Source organism: Hylobates moloch, unplaced genomic scaffold, assembly GCF_009828535.3.
Source record: "Hylobates moloch isolate HMO894 unplaced genomic scaffold, HMol_V3 SCAFFOLD_3, whole genome shotgun sequence".
Lineage (NCBI taxonomy): Eukaryota > Metazoa > Chordata > Mammalia > Primates > Hylobatidae > Hylobates > Hylobates moloch.
In genome coordinates, this window is record NW_026652278.1 from 84,350,474 (window position 1) to 84,368,819 (window position 18,346).

Here is an 18,346-nt window from a genome sequence, read left to right on the forward strand (position 1 = left end):
AATGGCACCAAGACTAGTCAGTGAAGAAAGGACAGTCTTTTCAACAAATGATATTGGTGGGGGATGGCAGGGGTCTGGATATTAAGATGCAAAAGAATACAGTTGGACCCTTACTTTACACCATATAGAAAGATTAACTCAAAATGGATCTAAGACTTAAAACTATAAAATTCTTAAAAGAAAACCTAGGGAAAGAAGCTTCTTGACATTGGATTTGACAAAAATTTCTTGGATATGACACCAAAAGCAAAGGCAACAGAAGTAAAAATAGAGAAATTAGATTACATCAAAATTTAAAACTTCTGGGCATCAAAGGATACAGTGGACAGGGTAGAAAGGCCACTTAGGGAATGGGAGATATTTACAAATCATACATCTGATAAAGGGATAATATCTAGAATATATAAAGAACTCCTACATCTCAACAGCAACAAATAATCTGATTCTAAAATGCTTGAATAGACACTTTCCAAAGAGGATGTACAAATGGCTGGTAGGCATATGAAAAGATGGTCAACATCACTGATAATTAGGGAAATGCAAATCAAAACCACAGTGAGATATCACTTTACAACCATCAAGGATGGCTGTTATATATATATTAAAAACCTGTTGATGAGGATCTGATTGTGCACTGCTAATAGGAATGTAAAATAGTGCAACCACAATGGAAAACAGTATAGGAGTTCCTCAAAAAGTAAAAGATAATTATTACTGTATGACCCAGCAATTCCACTTCTGGGTATATACCCCAAAGAATTGAAAGCCAGGTCTCAAAGAGATATTTGTATACCTGTGTTCATAGCAACATTATTTACAGTGCCAAAGGGTGGAAGCAATACAAGAGTCCATCAAAGGGTGAATGAATAAATAAAATATGGTACATTTATTGCATATAGTTTCATATTTGTTTTAAAAAGAAAAGGATTCTGGCCGGGCACAGTGGCTCACGCCTGTTATTCTAGCACTTTGGGAGGCCAAGGAGGGAGGATCGCCTGAGGTCAGGAGTTTGAGGCCAGTCTGGCCAACATGGTGAAATGCCATCTCTACTAAAAATACAAAAATTAGCCGGATGTGGTGGTGCATGTCTGTAATCCCAGCTACTCGGGAGGCTGAGTCGGGAGAATTGCTTGAACCCAGGAGGCAGTGGTTGCAGTGAGCCGAGATCATGCCACTGCACTCCAGCCTGGGTGACAGAGCGAGACTTCTCAAAAAAAAAAAAAAAAAAAGGCCTCTGACACATGCTACAACACGGAGGAATCTTGAGGACATTATGCCAAGTGAAATGAGCTAATAACAAAAAGAAAAATACTGTTATGATTCCACTTGTATAAAGTATCTAGAGTAGTCAGAATCATAGAAACAGGAAGTAAAAATTTTTAAAAATGTTTTGGGGGTAGGAAGATATAGGGAATTGTTTAATGAGTATAGAGTTTCAGTTTTTGCAAGATGAAAAAGTTCTGTAGGTTGTGCAACAATGTGAATATACTTAATACTGAACTGTACACTTAAAATGGTTAAGATGGTGAATTTTATATTATGCATACTTTATATGATGGTGTGTTTACATTATGTGTATTTTGCCACAATTAAAATTTTAAAAAGAAATAGTGAAAGCAGATACAATTGCTGTTATAATTTAGGGAGTAAGCATTCAGTCTTTCACCATTAAGTATAATGTTACCCGTAGTTTTTTAGTAGATGTTTGTATTAGTCTGTTCAGGCTGCCATAACAAAATACCACAGACTGGGTGGCTTAAGTAACAGAAATTTAATTTCTCACATTTTTGGAGACAAGAAGTCCAAAATCGTGTTGCCAGAAAATTTGGTTTCTGGTAGGCCTTTCTTTCTGACTTACATATGACTGCGTTTTCTCTGTACCTTTCTTTAATCTTGTCATTTACAGCTATAAATATCCCCCTAAGCACTATTTTAGTTGCATTGTATAAGTGTGGTATTTTGTGACTTCATTTTTATGAATCTCAAATAAATTTTTTAGTGTTTTTTTTTTTTTTGGTGAGTTCTTTTTTGATCTGCTGGTTATTTCAGATTTTGTTGTTTAATTTCCACATTTGTGAATTTGGTAGTTTCTCTCTGCTGTTGATAAACAATAACATTTAACTCTAAAGTTTAACTCTGTTGTAGCCAGAATCATACTGTATATGATTTGAGTCCTTTTACATTTACTGATGTTTGTTTTGTGGACTACTCTATATACTCTATAGTCTGTCGTGGAGACTGTTCCATGTGCACTTGAGAAGAATGTATATTCTGTTGTTGTTGAGTTTTGTATTCTGTGGATGTCTGTTAGGTCAAGTTGGTTTAGTGCTGTTCAAGTCTTTTACATAGCTCTGCCGTTCATTGTTGAAAGCAGGATTTTGAAGTCTGCAAGTATTATCTGTTTTTCAGTCAGCTCTGTCAGTTCTTGCTTTATGTATTGTGGTTTTCATATTAGGTGCTTATATATTTATAATTATTATACCTTCATGATGGTTGACCTTATCATAGTAAAAGTCCCTCTTTAGCTCTAGTAAAATTTTCCTAAGTCTTTTTTATCTGATATTAATATAATGACTACCCCTTTTTATGGTGGTTGTTTTTGTGCTATGTACCTTTTTTCTTCTTTTACTGTAATCCTGTTTATAATTTTGAGTCTAATTGTATCTCCCGAACTTAGAATACAACTGGATTTTGTGTTTTTGTACATCCTGACAACACTTCCTGTTGATTTGTTAATCCATTTGCAGTTCATGCTATTATTGATATGGTTTGCTTTGTTTGTCATTTTACTTTCTGTTTTCTATGTGTCTTGCCATTTTTGTTCCTGTGTTCTTCCTTTATTGCTTTCTTTTGCATTATTTTGTATTGTAATATTTTAATTCCTTAAATGATTTTTAAAAAATTATTTCTAATGCTATTTAAAAAATCATTTTCTTAATGGTTGAGGGTTTACTATATATATATATATATTTTTTTTTTTCTAACAGAATCTTCTTCAGATTCATATTGATTTAATTCCTGTAAGACATAGAATGATTCCTCCTATGTACCTCTATTTCTTTACTAATAATTGTTTATACATATCTATTTATGTTACAAACCCAACAATACATTGTAGCAGTCATTAGTTTATTTAACTGTCTTTTAAAGACATAAAGGACAGGAGAGCATTATATGTTTATACAGTTTGTTGTTTTAAACTTAGCACTCATTATCTTCATTTGTTTCAGTGTAGAGTTTCCATGTGATGTCATTTCCTTATGCCACCTTTCATAGTAGAAGTCCCTCTTTATCTCTGGTAGAATTTTCTGAATTCTGTTCTGTTTGATATTAGTATAATGATGACAACTTTGTACCCACTTATCTCGTATTACTATTAAATACATTACATTTCTTTATGTTATAGGTTTAACAATACAATTATATACATGGTTTTTATATAATTCCTTTTTAAATTATTTAAGAAAGGAAAATATATATGCAAAATATATATGCATTTATATTGTCTTATAGTTACACAGTTAACTTTTCACTACATGCTTTCAACTCAAAGAACTTCCTTTAGTATTTCTTTTCAGGTGCATCCACTTGCAATGAATTCTCTGAGTTTCTGTTTATCTATGAATGTATTTTTCATCTTCATTTTTGAAGATAGTTTTGCTGAATATAATTATCTTGGTTCACATTTTTTTTTCTTTGAGCTCTTTATGTCCTTCCACTGCCTCTGGCCTCCCTGGTTTCTGAGGATAAGTCAGCTGTTAATCTTTTTGTGGTTCCCATGTACCATGGAGAATATGATGAGTCATTTATTTCCTGCTGCTTTTAGTTTTTCTTTTCCATTCTCTTTTCTTTTCTCTCTTCTTTTTTCTCTTTTCTCTTTTTTTCCTTTCCTTTCTCCCCTCCCCACCTTCCTGCCTGCCTGCCTCCCCTCCCCTCCCTTCCTAACAAATTAAGAGATAAGAAAGCTTGTGATAATGTTTGTGTAGATGGGAGTGTCTTTTCTTCTTCATGGCCATAAAACTCCTCCTAGACAGGGGAATTATGGTAGGTTTACTCTCGATCTCCTTCCTGGGAGTAAACCGTTGAAGAGGGAATTTATGGCAGCCTCCTTTGTCACAGTTTCTGCTTTTAATCATATAAGGGAAGTATGGAGAAGGCTTCTTCCTGCATTCATTGAATATCAGATGTCTTCAGCTTAAAATCATGATTATGTCAACTGAGTTTTGAATGGGTCCTCACAAAAGCAACAGATCAGAAGAGATTTAATACATAAACAGATGCAGGAATCTGGCTGTCTTCTATTAAACAATGAGATTTACAAAAATGTACAGGAGTACCATTCTGCTCACTAATTTTTTTTTTTGAGAAAATAGTTAAACTTCATTGAAATGTTATTTATATTAACTGGGTTTATTACTAATGCTAAATGAATTAAGAGATATAGTTTTTACACTGTCATTTTTAATGTCTAATACTGCAAATATCCATAGATAAAACCCTACATAATCCAAAGGTTTTGGGAGTCCTTAATCTTTTTCTTTTTTTTTTTTTTTTTTTGAGAGGGAGTTTTGCCCTTGTTGCCCAGGCTGGAGTTCAATCACGTGATCTCGGCTCACTGCAACCTCCACCTTTCGGGTTCAAGCAATTCTCCTGCCTCAGCCTCCCAAGTAGCTGGCATTACAGGCATGCGCCACCACGCCCAGCTAATTTTTGTATTTCTAGTAGAGATGGGGTTTCACCATGTTGGCCAGGCTGGACTCAAACTCCTGACCTCAGGTGATCCTCCCACCTCGGCCTCCCAAGTGCTGGGATTACAGGTGTGAGTCACCACGCCTGGCCCTTAATCATTTTTTACAGGATAAAGGGGTCCTGAGACCAAAAAGTTTCAGACTTCTAGTAACTATCTTCTTCATAGTCCCAAAGTGAACTGCTTTACTTCGTGGTATTATGTCTATATTCCAGGCTGGATGAGGGAGGAGGAATTCCAGAAAAATGGGCAATGGCAGTATCAGGAAATCAAAATGTTTTCCCAGGAAATCTTTAGTTAATTTCTTTCAAAATAACTTTTTATATATTTAATATTTTTCCTTAACTGCAAAGTAGTGTGGAAAAGTGAGAACTTTTAGCTGGGTTTGTTGCTGCTCAGGACAAAGTCAGGGTTCTTTTGGTGGCGACAAAGGGAGATAGGTATTGAGTATGTAGTTAGCGGTGTTCATTGCCCACATATTTTGTTTGTTTTTTTAAGGACCAGTCCTGGTCAGAGTTTCAGGAAAACCCCACATGATGAAGTCCTATTGTTTGACTCTTTCATACAGAATCCCAAAAACGTGCTTAGGCATCTCACCTCGTTGTCTCCTTGATAATTACTGGTTTCTCCTTTGCAGGGTGTGTTTGGTCTATGTGAGTTTTATGCCTTGGCTCTACCCACAGGTACATTCTGTTGGGAGCCACATGTGGACTTGCAAAAAAACATCACTGACAGCACTGATTAAACTGTAAAATGTGCCTTATTCTTCAGCAGAGCTTCTCTTTATCTTTGTGATCTGGTAGCTTCTTACATTAAGAAAACTTTGTTTTCTCACACCCTCAGACTCAGTCTTTCCCAATCTGTACCACTGTGTTTCCTGATTGATTTATTTATATTAACTCAATTGTGGGCTCACAGCCATCTTTTACATAGGAATTTACTTTTAAAATGGTCATGATTTGCTTTTTAAAACGTGAGTCATAAATTGGGTACAGTAGTATGCCTGTAGTCTCAGCTACTTGGGAGGTTGAGGTGGGAGGATCACTTGAGCCCAGGAATTAGAGACTGTAGGTACGACATGATGGTACTCGTGAATAGCTATTGTCCTCCAGCCTGGACGACATGGCAAAACCCTGTCTTAAAAACAAACAAAACTCATAGCCTTTATTGATTTTTCTGGTTCAAGATTTGGAATGAAAATTTGCACCTCAAACTGTGGTCTGGGGACAGCAGCATGGGAGTCACCTGGGAGCTTTTTGGAAATGCAGATATCTCAGTCCCCCTAGATCTAACAAACCACAATCAACATTTTAGCAAGATCCCTAAATGACTAGGTGTCCAGAGTTGGAGAAGCACTGGCTAAAGGAGAAAACAAATGAAATCTAGAGGGCATGAGGCTGTGTTCTGAGGAGCTCTCATGCTGAATGTAGATGAAAACAGCCCACCAGAGAGATGTGGAGATGAAAGCCAGGGAAGTGTGTGTGGCATCTCCTAGTACCTTCTCTGAGGAAGGAAGGAAGATGCAGCGAGGCTTCCATCTCTCCTAGGGTCACAAGATGGTGGTATCCATTAAGCAGTGACTGAATGTGTTAAAGAGCTGTAAATAATTTGCCAAGGTTTTTATTACTTGGGCATTGAAGCTTAGTTTAGGCTTGAACTGGAACTTTTTTCTCCTTGGTATGTCTAATTCCACTTCTTTACATTGATGCTTGGCAAGCTTTACTTCTCATTCAGAACCAAGATACCATTCTGACTATAGGGCAGAGTGGTGTCACACTTCCACCTTGATATACTTTATGTATGTGCTTCTTTTATGTCATTCTTAAGCTCTTCCCTAGTTTGGACATTTCTCACCAAAACACTTTTTCAGAGGAGTTCAGTGGTAATACACATTGAGTGTCCCTAATCCAAAAACTTGAAATCCAGCATCCTTCAAAATCTGAAACTTTGGAATGCCAGCGTGACACTCAAAGTAAGTGCCCATTGTCACCTTTCAGATTTTGAATTCTCAGATTTGGGATGCTCCACCAGTAAGTATAATGCAAATATTCCAAAGTCCAAAAAACTCAGAAATATGAAACACTTCTGGTCCCAAGCATTTCAAATAAGGGATTCTCAATATTATCATTGGCACATGGTTAGGAGTGAGATTTTGGTCCATATTCTGTGCCTGACACAGTTGTTTGCACATAGTAGTTGCATAGTAAATAAGTGTGGAAAGAGTGACTGATTTGAATGAGTTTTGGGATTTGCTTTCTGGAAAATATCTCTGATGTTGTCCTGAACTATGTATTTTAAGTCCAAATAAATGGACATCTAAAGAGCAGTGTTTAGGCTTCACGCAGTGGCTCACGCCTGTAATCCCAGCACTTTGGGAGGCCGAGGCAGGCGGATCACGAGGTCAGGAGATCAAGACCATCCTGGCTAACACGGTGAAACCCCGTCTCTACTAAAAATACAAAAACTTAGCCGGGCATGATGGTGGGCGCCTGTAGTCCCAGCTACTTGGGAGGCTGAGGCAGGAGAGTGGCGTGAACCTGGGAGGCGGAGCGTGCAGTGAGCCGAGATTGTGCCACTGCACTCCTGCCTGGGCGACAGAGCGAGACTACGTATCAAAAAAAGAAAGAAAAAAAAAGAGCTGTGTTTATTGGGGGAAAATGAAAGATGGTCTGGTCTGCTGGAACTGAACTGTTAAGATCCTACCAAGTAGTGGAGAAGCAACCCTAAATATTGACAGGTTTCAGGCTTTAAAACACCTGTGTTTTCTAGGGCTTGTTATTTGTTTGGTTTTACCAATGTAAAATATGAATTGTTCTAACAAGAAAACAAAATAAAAGCTTGCATTATCAAATTTATTTCTTAAAGAGTAAGGAACAGCTTTAGCTCTCAATCTGGATTTATAATGTTAGCTTAGCAGGTAGTTCTCCCTCACCCCAATATCCATTCTCTGTTGAATAATTAATGTCAAAAAGGTCTGAGGATATGATTTATTGGCTTCTCTTAGTACTTGTGAACTTCTCTGTTGATTTCCAGATGGTGTCAAACCAGCCATTCCTTGTGAGGTAATAAGTAGTGTAGCAGTGGTTATAATTGGCTTTCTGTACAGATAATCCAAGGCCTATGGTATCTTTGTTTTAACTTAGTAGACTACACTAAAATTTAATAGTAAGTCACCAGTAGCTTGGCCTTAAAATTGGGACTCACAGCAGTGCCCCGTGTTTACTTATAAGTACATTCTTGACTAATGAATGAAACTCAGATTACTTGTTCTCTGGACAGAGGGCTTTCATTCCCAGTGAATGAATGTGTGAATAACATGATTGAATTAAATTGCTAGTTAAACTTGGTTTTTTTTTTTTTTTTGGTTTTTTTTTTGAGACAGAGTCTTGCTCTGTTGCCCAGGCTGGAAGGCAGTGCAGTGGCGTGATCTCAGCTCACTGCAACCTCCGCCTGCCAGTTTCAAGCAATTCTCCTTCCCTCACCTTTCTGAGTAGCTGGGATTATAGGCACATGCCACCATGCCCGGCTAATTTTTGTATTTTTAGTAGATATGGGGTTTCACCATGTTGGTCAGGCAGGTCTCGAACTACTGACCTCAGGCAATCTGCCTGCCTCGGCCTCCCAAAGTGAAACTTGATCTTTTAGAAACATTCTTTGGTAACATTCTCCCAACACTTTGAGCATACTTTATAATTTACTAATTGACTGCCTTAAGATGAAGAAACAGGTCAGGTATGGTGGCTCATGCCTATAATTCCAGTCCTTTGAGAAGCTCAGATGGGAGAATTACTTGAGGCCAGGAGCTGAGCCTGGGCAGCATAGTGAGACCCTGTCTCTACAAAAAATACTTAGTCAGACATGGTGGCACATGCCTGTAGTCCTAGCTACTCGGGAGGCTGAGGCGGGAGGATCACTTGAGCCCAGGAGGTTGAGGCTTCAGTGAACCATGATTGTGATTGTGCCACTGCACTCTAGCCTGGGCGACAGAGTGATCCCTGTCTCCACAAAAAGTATTTAGTCAGACATGTTGGCACATCCCTATAGTCCCAGTTCCTCAGAAGGCTGAGGCAGGAGGATCACTTGAGCCCAAGAGGTCAAGGCTGCCGTGAACCATGATCATGCCACTGCACTCCCAGCCTAGGTGACAGAGCAAGGAAATACAACTAAGATCTTCTCTTCCTTAGGCAATAGTTTTTGTTACTCATTTGGGTTTAGAGCAAGAATGAGTAGATTCAGGAAAATGACTTTATTTTTAAAAATCAGATTTATGTTTAGAATGTTCACTTTTTTTTTTTTTTAAGAAAGTCATAGGATGAAAGATGATTGTAGTTGTTTGACGGTTGCCATAACAAGTGCCATACGTAAGGTGGCTTAAACAGCAGAAATTTATTTTCTCATAGTCTGGAGGCTGGAAGTCCAAGATCAAGGTGGCAGCAGGGCTGGTTTCTCCTTGGCTTGTAGATGGCCATCTTCTCCCTCTGTGTTCACATTGTCTTTTATCTGTGTGTGTCTGTGTCATAATCTCCTCTTATTAACAAGGATACCAGTCCTATTGGGTTAGAGTCCACTAGGAGTAGAGTCACCTCCTGAGTAGCCGGGACTACTATTGACCTCATGTAAACTTAATTACATCTTTAAAGGCCCTATTCCAAATAGTTATATTTGGATATATATATATATCCAAATAGTTATATAATAGAACAAGGAGTTTAGGACATCAACATCTAAATTTTCACAGAAGGGGGGGACTACACAGTTTAACCCGTGATAGTTATGTATCAGGGAGGTCAACCTAAAAGCAAAAAGGCCAGGTGGGACGTTATTCTTCAAGAATTCTAGCTGAGAAATGAATCTAAACTAAAGCATTGACAATAAAAATGAAAATGACTGAGAGGAGGAAGAATTTGATACAACACTATGTGACTGAATGTGGAGGGGCATGAGAGGAAGGAGGCTAGCGTGGCTCCCAGATTTCCCTGCTCCAGGAGGAGCAACTGAGTTGAAGGAGATGTGAGCTGTGTGATATCCCTATTGAGTATTCAGCACTTTGTTAGCCAGACACCCCAGGGCTGGTCAGCTGTCCTACTTTCTTCGCTCTTTCACAGTGACTCCTCATAATGTGGACTGTGTCACATACAACTGAGCATGCAGCCTCTCCACTTGAAATGTGTCTTAAGACACTTATCACCATCTGAACTTCCACGTGAAATGTGACTTAAGAGACTTATTGCCATCTTATTTTGATAGTGAATTCTAAACTCTTATTTTTTCCGATAATAAAAAATTAAATCTTTTAAATAAAATGTTAAATCCTTTAGGACAGGAACTACTGTTTATTCATTTTGCCCAAATATGCAGTATTTACTGCCTGGCTGCATACATCTAATATATAGTAGGTTGTGCTTTGCAAATTCTAGTTCAGGGAATGATTTGTCAGTAGGGTTGTTATGATCAATTACTTATTCTTTGCATATTTTAATCAAAGATTCATAATTAAAACCTGTTTGATTTTCTTGCAGAATGAGAAGACTTTGGGACATTCCATGAGTCATTCAAGCAACATTTCTAAGGTAGAGTGCCACTGAAAAATGTTATTTATTACCTTGAGGCTTTTGTGTTCTTATGCCTTATGTGTGTTTATACTCTTTTTTTTTTTTGAAAAGACTAATATTAGAGTTCTTGATACATTTCTGTAATCTGTTCTGGGACCACAAGAGTTATGTGGCAGTTATGTTTTTCTGGTAAGGCAATTTTGAGTGTGTGTTGGGGGAAGTGACTTCTGGGAGAAAATTCCATTTTTTCCAGAAAACCATATACTTTAAGGCAGAAGAAATCTCAGGCACAGGAGAGTCTATTGCCACAATTAGGAATATATTTGACTGAAAGTAACAAAAAGCTAACTATGGTGACTTACATAATCATGGATTTATATGGTTCATTTGACAAGGTGTGTGGAGGTAGGTGATCCGGGGCAGAGTTGCTCACAGATTGTAGTGCACTCGCTTCTGTGGCTGTTCGGGGTGCCACTGTGTAACCCACATGGACCTAGGGGGACTGAACAAGGGGTGAACGTGGGAATAAAAGACAAGAGACAAAAGAGTATATTTGGAAGAAGGGGGCACCTTGGCTCTAGTGGACAAGGGCCCTGAGCTTTACACAGCCCTCTGTATTTATTAGGCAAAAGAGATAGTGAGAAGGGGGATGGAAGAAGGGGTCAGCTGCTCAGTCTAGAGTAGACTTGCAAGACTGCATTCCTCGAACAAAAGGCTCTAGATGTTGCAGTAGAGAACCTTGGCGCCAGGGAGTGATTGCCTCCAGCAAACCTTCTGTTGGCAGGAGCAGTCGGCTGGAGCAGTCGTGAGTTTGCTCATATCCTGCATTCATGATAAATGGTTTGCTGTTTGATCATATAGTCTCCAGTGGAATGCTGAGTTGGTCACGTCCCATGGGCCTTCGGCTACCTGCAATAGATGTTGCCAGGGACCCAGGCTCTTTCCTCTCTGTGCTACCTCCTACTTGACACATGGTCTCACGATGAGAGCTGGACCTTCAGGCATTGTGGTTGTGGCCTTGGCAGGAATTAGAGGAATGATCAAGGATTAACAGGTCTGTTAGCTGAGAGTCACCATTTTCAGCAGGAAGGCAAAAGTTGCCCCACAAGTCCCACCTGGCCGCCTGAAATCTGCTTACATCTCCCTGGCCAGAACTGGATCACAGGCCACCTCTAGCTGGAAGGCAGCTAGGGAAAGGAGGGCTTGGGAAGTGAATCAGCCATCCAACAGCATCTCCTCACCTTTGGTGTGGTCACTTTAGCCCACTAGGAGCACACTGGCTGCTAGGGTATGGCCTAGGAACCGGCAGAGTGTATCTGATGCAGTCAGCTTGTTCCCAGGCAGTGCTCCTCTCTCAGCCCAGACATTGACTCTGGCCAACCCCTTCGCCATACAGTTATGGCCATGAAAGTTCTTTGCAAGGGTGGACCTTTTCCCCATGTTTTTGGCATATGGCCAAACACCACACAGATGCAGCTGGGAGGATTTGAACAAGTGACAAAACCAGTCTGCTGTCTCAGGCCTCCTAGATACTCTGAAATGAACAGTTACATTATATGCCATTTTAATGTACTGACTACACAATATGTTTTCATTCAGGTCACCTTATTTTTTAAAACTAAAAGTAAACTCTGGCAAACCTTCTTAAGACATTCGTCTGTTCTTAGGCATACTTGTAATCTAATTATATTATTCTTCTGCTTAATTTTGCATTAAAAATAGGAATGCCTTTCACAAAATATTTTTTCCCATCCACCCTCCATTTCTTTTCTTTTGCTGTCCCTTTGGCCCGGAATGCTGCAGTGCTAGAACTATGCAGTGGTGAACCATTGCTGCCCATTTTTGCACCTTTCAAAGGGAGCTAATCAGTGTCTAAGCACAGAGAAAAGTGAGAAGGTGCAGCTGCAGATGGCCTATTTGCTTAAGTTGAATTAAATGTGTTAAAAAACGCTCAGTAGCACATGTATGTTGCCTTGCCCTAGTAGCCAAGGGCAGTTCTGAAGGAGGACATCCTATGCCTTAAATATGTACCTGTTCATTCATGGATTTCAGTCACATTTTATTTAAAGGAAACTTCTTCCTATAGTTAAAAAAAACTGTTTGCAAACCACCATCTTAAAAAGTCTAGAGGAAAGGCTATTGTCTTGGCTTGGGTTGTGGGTATTTTGAGCTTTGTAAGGGTTTTGGAGTTAACGTGGATGATGGTTTACTAGCCATGTGATTTTGAAAAAGGACATCTCTCTGAGCTTTAATTTAGTTATCAGTAAAAGTAGGGTAAGCCAGGCACGGTGGCTCATACCTGTAATCCCAGCAATTTGGGAGGCTGAGGCAGGCGGATCACCTGAGGTCAGGAGTTTGAGATCAGCCTGGCCAACATGATGAAACCCCATCTCTACTAAAAATCCAAAAAAATAGCCAGGCGTGGTGCACACCTGCAGTCCCAGCTGCTTGGGAGGCTGAGGCAGGAGAATCGCTTGAACCTGGGAGGCGGAGGTTGCAGTGAGCTGAGATCACACCATTGCAGTCCAGCTTAGGCAACAAGAGCAAAACTCCGTCTCAAAAAAAAAAAAAAAAAAAAAAGGGTAATAATACAACCTTCAGGGTTGTTCCGAGTCTTGGGATTAACGTTTGCATGGAACCATGGGGCAGCTCACCCATTACACTGAGCCAACAAACCTGACTCTTGTCAAACTTCGTTGAATCCTGGTGATCTTAGGTTGATTGGGCCAGGACAGTTCATTTAATGGTAGCTTTATTATTTATTGCCAAACAATGGAGAACCATACATTATTTTTTCCTTCTTGCATACTTTTTTTTTTAGACAGAGTCTTGCTCTGTAGCCCAGGCTGGAGTGCCGTGGCGCAATCTTGGCTCACTGCAACCTCTGCCTCCTGGATTTAAGCAATTCTCCTGCCTCAGCCTCCTGAGTAGCTGGGATTACAGGTGCGTGCCACCACGCCCAGCTAATTTTTGTATTTTTAGTAGAGACAGGGTTTCACTATGTTGATCAGGCTGGCCTCAAACTCCTGACCTCCTGATCCACCCGCCTTGGCCTCCCAAAGTGCTGGGATTACAGGCGTGAGCCACCGTGCCCGGCCCCTTCTTGAATACATTTTTACTGTGTGCTGTTTGTGACTGGACACTTACTGTGTCCAGTGAGTTCCGGGATGCTTACTATGGTCATTGGAGAGTATCTGAGTGGAGTGAGCCTTTAGAACATTTGATTACTTACAGAACTTCCTCGTTAACCTGTCAACATGAAATTCTGTTGCAAAGTGTACCCTTTTGTAATGAAGATAGTTAGCATGCTGTATAAGGTGGTTAGACATGAACTAGTTCAGTGGGACCAAGGAAGGGAGGGCAGGCCCCTGTGGAAGATAACTGTTTTTGAGAAGGCAGTTTTTTTATTGGAGTATTTATTAAATGAACCTGCTGTTTGAAGCCAGTTTTAGGCCGTGACATGTAAAATCGTATCTTCAGTATAGCAGACATACTCTTGAGATTAAAGGAGGCCACAATGTGGACATACTATATGCTACCTGAAATCCCCGTTGTCTCTGTCAGGAGACTTTTTCTGCTGACTCTTAGACCCCAGCTGGGGTCAGCACATTAGCCAGTCACTGCAGTCTGCTTTATGCTTCTTCAGTTCACCTCTTGCTGGCATAAATTTAGAGGTTGAAAAGAGGTAGAAATAAACCTTTAATCATGCCTCCTAGTATTCCATCTAGATTTTGTTACAAAGTGTCTCAGTGTGTATTGGAAGCATATTGACTTTAAAAACCAGGCTCCATTTTCAAAGAAGGAAGCAGGTAAGTTGGATGGGATGTTTATGAGGCTGCTAGGTCTGTGGTAGCTTGCCTGTCTTTAAAATGGGCAGCTGGATTTGAACCCCTTAAGGAGTTAATAGAAGAAGCATATTGGGATATTTAAGCAATTACAATGGCAAAGTCTTCACCCAATACTTATTTTGTATTGATAGTACAATGTTAATGGATATCATTTGTTGAGCCTCTGTTACCAAGGGATTTCATGAAATTTGTTACCTCCAATTAACGTCCTAAGGGATCCAAAGTCACCTTTTCCTTTTATTTTTCAAGATCACACTTATCACTGCCTGGGTTTTCATGAATTTTTTTCCGTTGCATCTTCACCCCACATGTAACCTCCATGAGTGTAGAGCCATGCTTTGTTTACCCCTAAATCTGCAGAGCCAGTGATGGGATGGAGCTCTGGAGGTTGTCAGTACATGTTGAGTGAATGTTTGCATGCTGTTCTGCTAAACACTTGATACCCAGCCCATTGTTCATCCCTCTTCATTATCCCAGCCACTTCCCGGGCCCAGACCTCCTAAACTCCTGCAGTAGCTTCTCAAGAATCTATCCCAAACCATCTAGCACCCAGCAGCCAGTAAGTAGAATCCTAATGCTTCTCTTTTCAATTCTTCAGTGTTTCTGTTTACACTACCTTGAGCTGTCACATCTAAGGTGACCTGGGCCTGGCCACTTGGAACCTGATCCTGTGCAAGATCCCCTTGGTCATGATGATCTGTGTATGGTGACTACCTTGACGATTTTCAAACAAGCCAAATTCCTGCCTGCGCACCTTTGCAAATGCTGTTCTGTCCGAGAGGCCTCTCCCAATCTTATCCCTTTTTTGCACGAATGGCTAAAATTCCTAACTCATTTCTCCTTCGGTTCTTAGCTTCTTTAGAGGCACTTACCCTTGACACCCTCCCCTTAATCTAAATTTTATCACCATTTGAGTTTTGTTATTCTTTTTCTTCATAGCACCTATCACAGTTTGTAATGATAGCAGTGTGTAGAAAATCTTATATTTTTAGAAGCAGCAGAATGTCCCCCCCGGGAAAAAAATTGTTTAATTGACTGGGTGCTTGGAGAAGTTTGAGGCAGTTTGAGTCCCACAGGTGACATGCTTTATACAAAAACGGGCACTGGAATGCAGCCCCCATGAAACCCCCATGCATCTTGCCCAGACCTTCACCTCACTGCAGGGTCCTTGACCATGTGGGCCCACTGAGCCATCCTGGAGGATGTTCCCCAGATCCCCCACCCACACTCAGTCCTCACCCTATGTACTTCCCTTGCTGCTGTTTGCTTAGTCATTTTCTAAAGAACAAACTCAAAGTTTTATATCATTGTGTAGTATCTGAAATCACATTTGATTGGTTTTCTTTTTTTAGTTTATTTGTACATATTGGGTACCTCTGATATTTTGTTACATGCATAGACTTATGTAATGATCAAGTCAGGATATTTGGGGTGTCCCTTACTGTGAATATTTATCATGTCTATGTGTCGGAAACATTTTAAACCTCTCTTCTAGTTATTTTGAAGTACATAATATATTGTTAACTGTAGTCACCCTACTCTGTTGTTATTGAACATTAGAACTTATTGTGACTATCTAACTATTTTTGTACCCATTAACCAATCTCTCTTTATCCCCCACTCCTGCCTCCATGCACACCCTTCCCAGCCTCTGGTACCTATAATTCTACTTTCTACCTCCATGAGATCAAATTTTTTTAGCTCCCACATGTGAGCGAGAACATGTAATATTTGTCTTTCTGTGTCTGGCTTATTTCACTTAACATAATGACCTCCATCCATGTTGCTGCAGATGACATGATTTCATTCTTTTTGTATGGCTGAATAGTATTTCATTGTGTATATATGTCACAGATTCTTTACCTGTTTGTCCATTGATGTGGACACTTAGGCTGATTCCATACCTTTTGCGAACAATGCTACAATAAACATGGGAGTACAGATTTGATAATACTAATTTATTTTCCTCTGGGGAAATACTCTGTAGTGAGGTTGCTGGATTATATAGTAGTTCTATTTTTAGCTTTCTGAGGAATTCACATACTATTTTTCATACTGGTTGTACTAATTTGCATTCCCACCAACAATACATAAGAGTTCCCTTTTCTCTGCATCCTCACCAACATCTGTTATTCCCTGATGATTAGGGATGCTGAACAGTTTTTCATGCAGCTGTTGGTCATTTATATGTCTTTTTTTGAGAAATGTCTAGTCATGTCCTTTGCCCCCTCTTTAATGGGATTGTTTGTGTTTTTAATGTTGTTTGAGTTTCTTACATATTCTGTATATTAGTTCCTTGTTCGATGGGTAGTTTTCATATATTTTCTCCCATTTAACAGGTTGTATCTTCACTGTATTGATTGTTTCCTATGCTGTGCAGAAGCTTTTCAGTTTAATATAGTCCCTTTTGTCGGTTTTCGGTTTTGTTGCCTATGCTTTTGAGGTCTTAGCCATAAAATCATTGCCTAGACCAGTGTCTTGAAGTGTAATCCCTGTGTTTTCTTCTAATAGTTATGTAGTTTCAGGTCTTATGTTTGAGTGTTTAGTCCATCTTGAGTTGATTTTTGTATGCGATGAGAGAGAGGGCTTCAGTTTCATTCATCTGCGTATGGATCTCTAATTTTCCCAGCACCATTTATTGAGAGTGTCCTTTCCCTAATGCATGTTTTTGGTACCTTTGTTGAAAATCAGTTCGCAGTAAATACGTGAATTTATTTCTGTGTTGTTGATTTTGTTCTATTGTTCAATGTATCTGGGTTTGTTTTGTTGTTGTTGTTTGTTTGTTTTTTGAGATAGAGTCTTGCTCTGTTGCCCAGGCTGGAGTGCAGTGGCACTATCTAGGCTCACTGCAACCTCTGCCTCCTGGGTTCAAGCAATTCTCACTGCCTCAGCCCCCTCATTAGCTGGGATTACAGGTGCATACCACCAAGCCCGGCTAATTTTTATATTTTTAGTAGTGATGGGGTTTCACCAAGTTGGCCAGGCTGGTCTTGAACTCCTGATGTTAGGTGATCCACCTGCCTTGGCCTCCCAAAGTGCTGGGATTACAGGTGTGAGCCACCACTCCTGGCCTGTATCTGTTTTTATAACAACACCATGATTATTTTGGTTTCTGTAGCCTTGTGTAATATCCTTTGAAGTCAGGCAGTGTGATCCCTTCAGCTTTGTTTGTTTTTATTAGGATTATTTGGGCTATTTGTGCTCTTTTTTGGTTCCATATGGTTTTAGAATTGTTTTTTCTGTTTCTGTGTAAAATGACATTGACATTTTGATAGTGATTGCATTGAATCTGTAGATTGCTTTGGGTAGTATGGTCATTTTAATGACATTAATTCTTTTGATCTGTGGACATGGGATGTCTTTCAATTTGTTCATGTCCTCTTCAGCTTCTTTCATCAGTGTTTTGTAGTTTTCCTTGCAACGTCTTTCACCTCTTTGATTAAATTTATTTCTAGGTATTTTATTTTGTATAGCTATTTTAAATGGGATTGCCTTTTTGATTTCTTTCTCCACTAATTCATTATTGGTATATAGAAACACTATCGATTTTTGTACGTTTATTTTTGTATCCTGTAACTTTGCCGAATTTATCAGATCTAAGTTTTCTAATGGAGCCTTTAGGTTTTTCTAGGTATAAAATCATATAATCTGCAAAAAGGACAAATTAACTTACTTTTTTTCCAATTTGAATGCCTTTTATTTCTTTCTTTTGCCTGATTGCTCTGACTAGGACTTCCAGTACTGTGTTGAACAGGAGTGGTGAAAGTGGGTGTATTAGTCTGTTTTCACGCTGCTGATAAACACATACCTGAGACTGGGTACTTTTTAAAGAAAAAGAGGTTTAATGAACTCACAGTTCCATGTGGCTGGGGAGGCCTCACAATCATGGCAGAAGGCGAAAGTCATGTCTTAACATGGCAGCAGACAAGGGAGAAATGAGAACCAAGCGAAAGAGGTTTCCCCTTATAAAACCATCAGATCTCATGAGACTTACTCACTACCACAAGAACAGTATGGGGGAAACCGCCCCTATGATTCAGTTATCCCCCACTGGGTCCCTCCCACGACACATGGGAATTATGGGAGCTACAATTCAAAATGAGATTTGGTGGGGACATAGCCAAACCATATCATTCTGCCCTTGGCCCCTCCCGAATCTCATGTCCTCACATTTCAAAACCAACCATGCCTTCCCAACA

At 39.6% G+C, this 18,346-nt stretch overlaps 1 protein-coding gene across 2 annotated transcripts in view; it reads left to right on the plus strand.

Annotated features, from left to right (window-relative positions):
* Positions 1-18,346, plus strand: part of MARCHF8 (membrane associated ring-CH-type finger 8) — a 66,507-nt gene that overhangs the window by 24,105 nt on the left and 24,056 nt on the right. For both annotated transcript variants that reach the window (XM_032142587.2, XM_032142612.2), the window contains exon 2: positions 10,267-10,317. In XM_032142587.2, the coding sequence (XP_031998478.1) occupies positions 10,267-10,317 (51 nt within the window). The remainder of the gene's footprint in view (positions 1-10,266; positions 10,318-18,346) is intronic.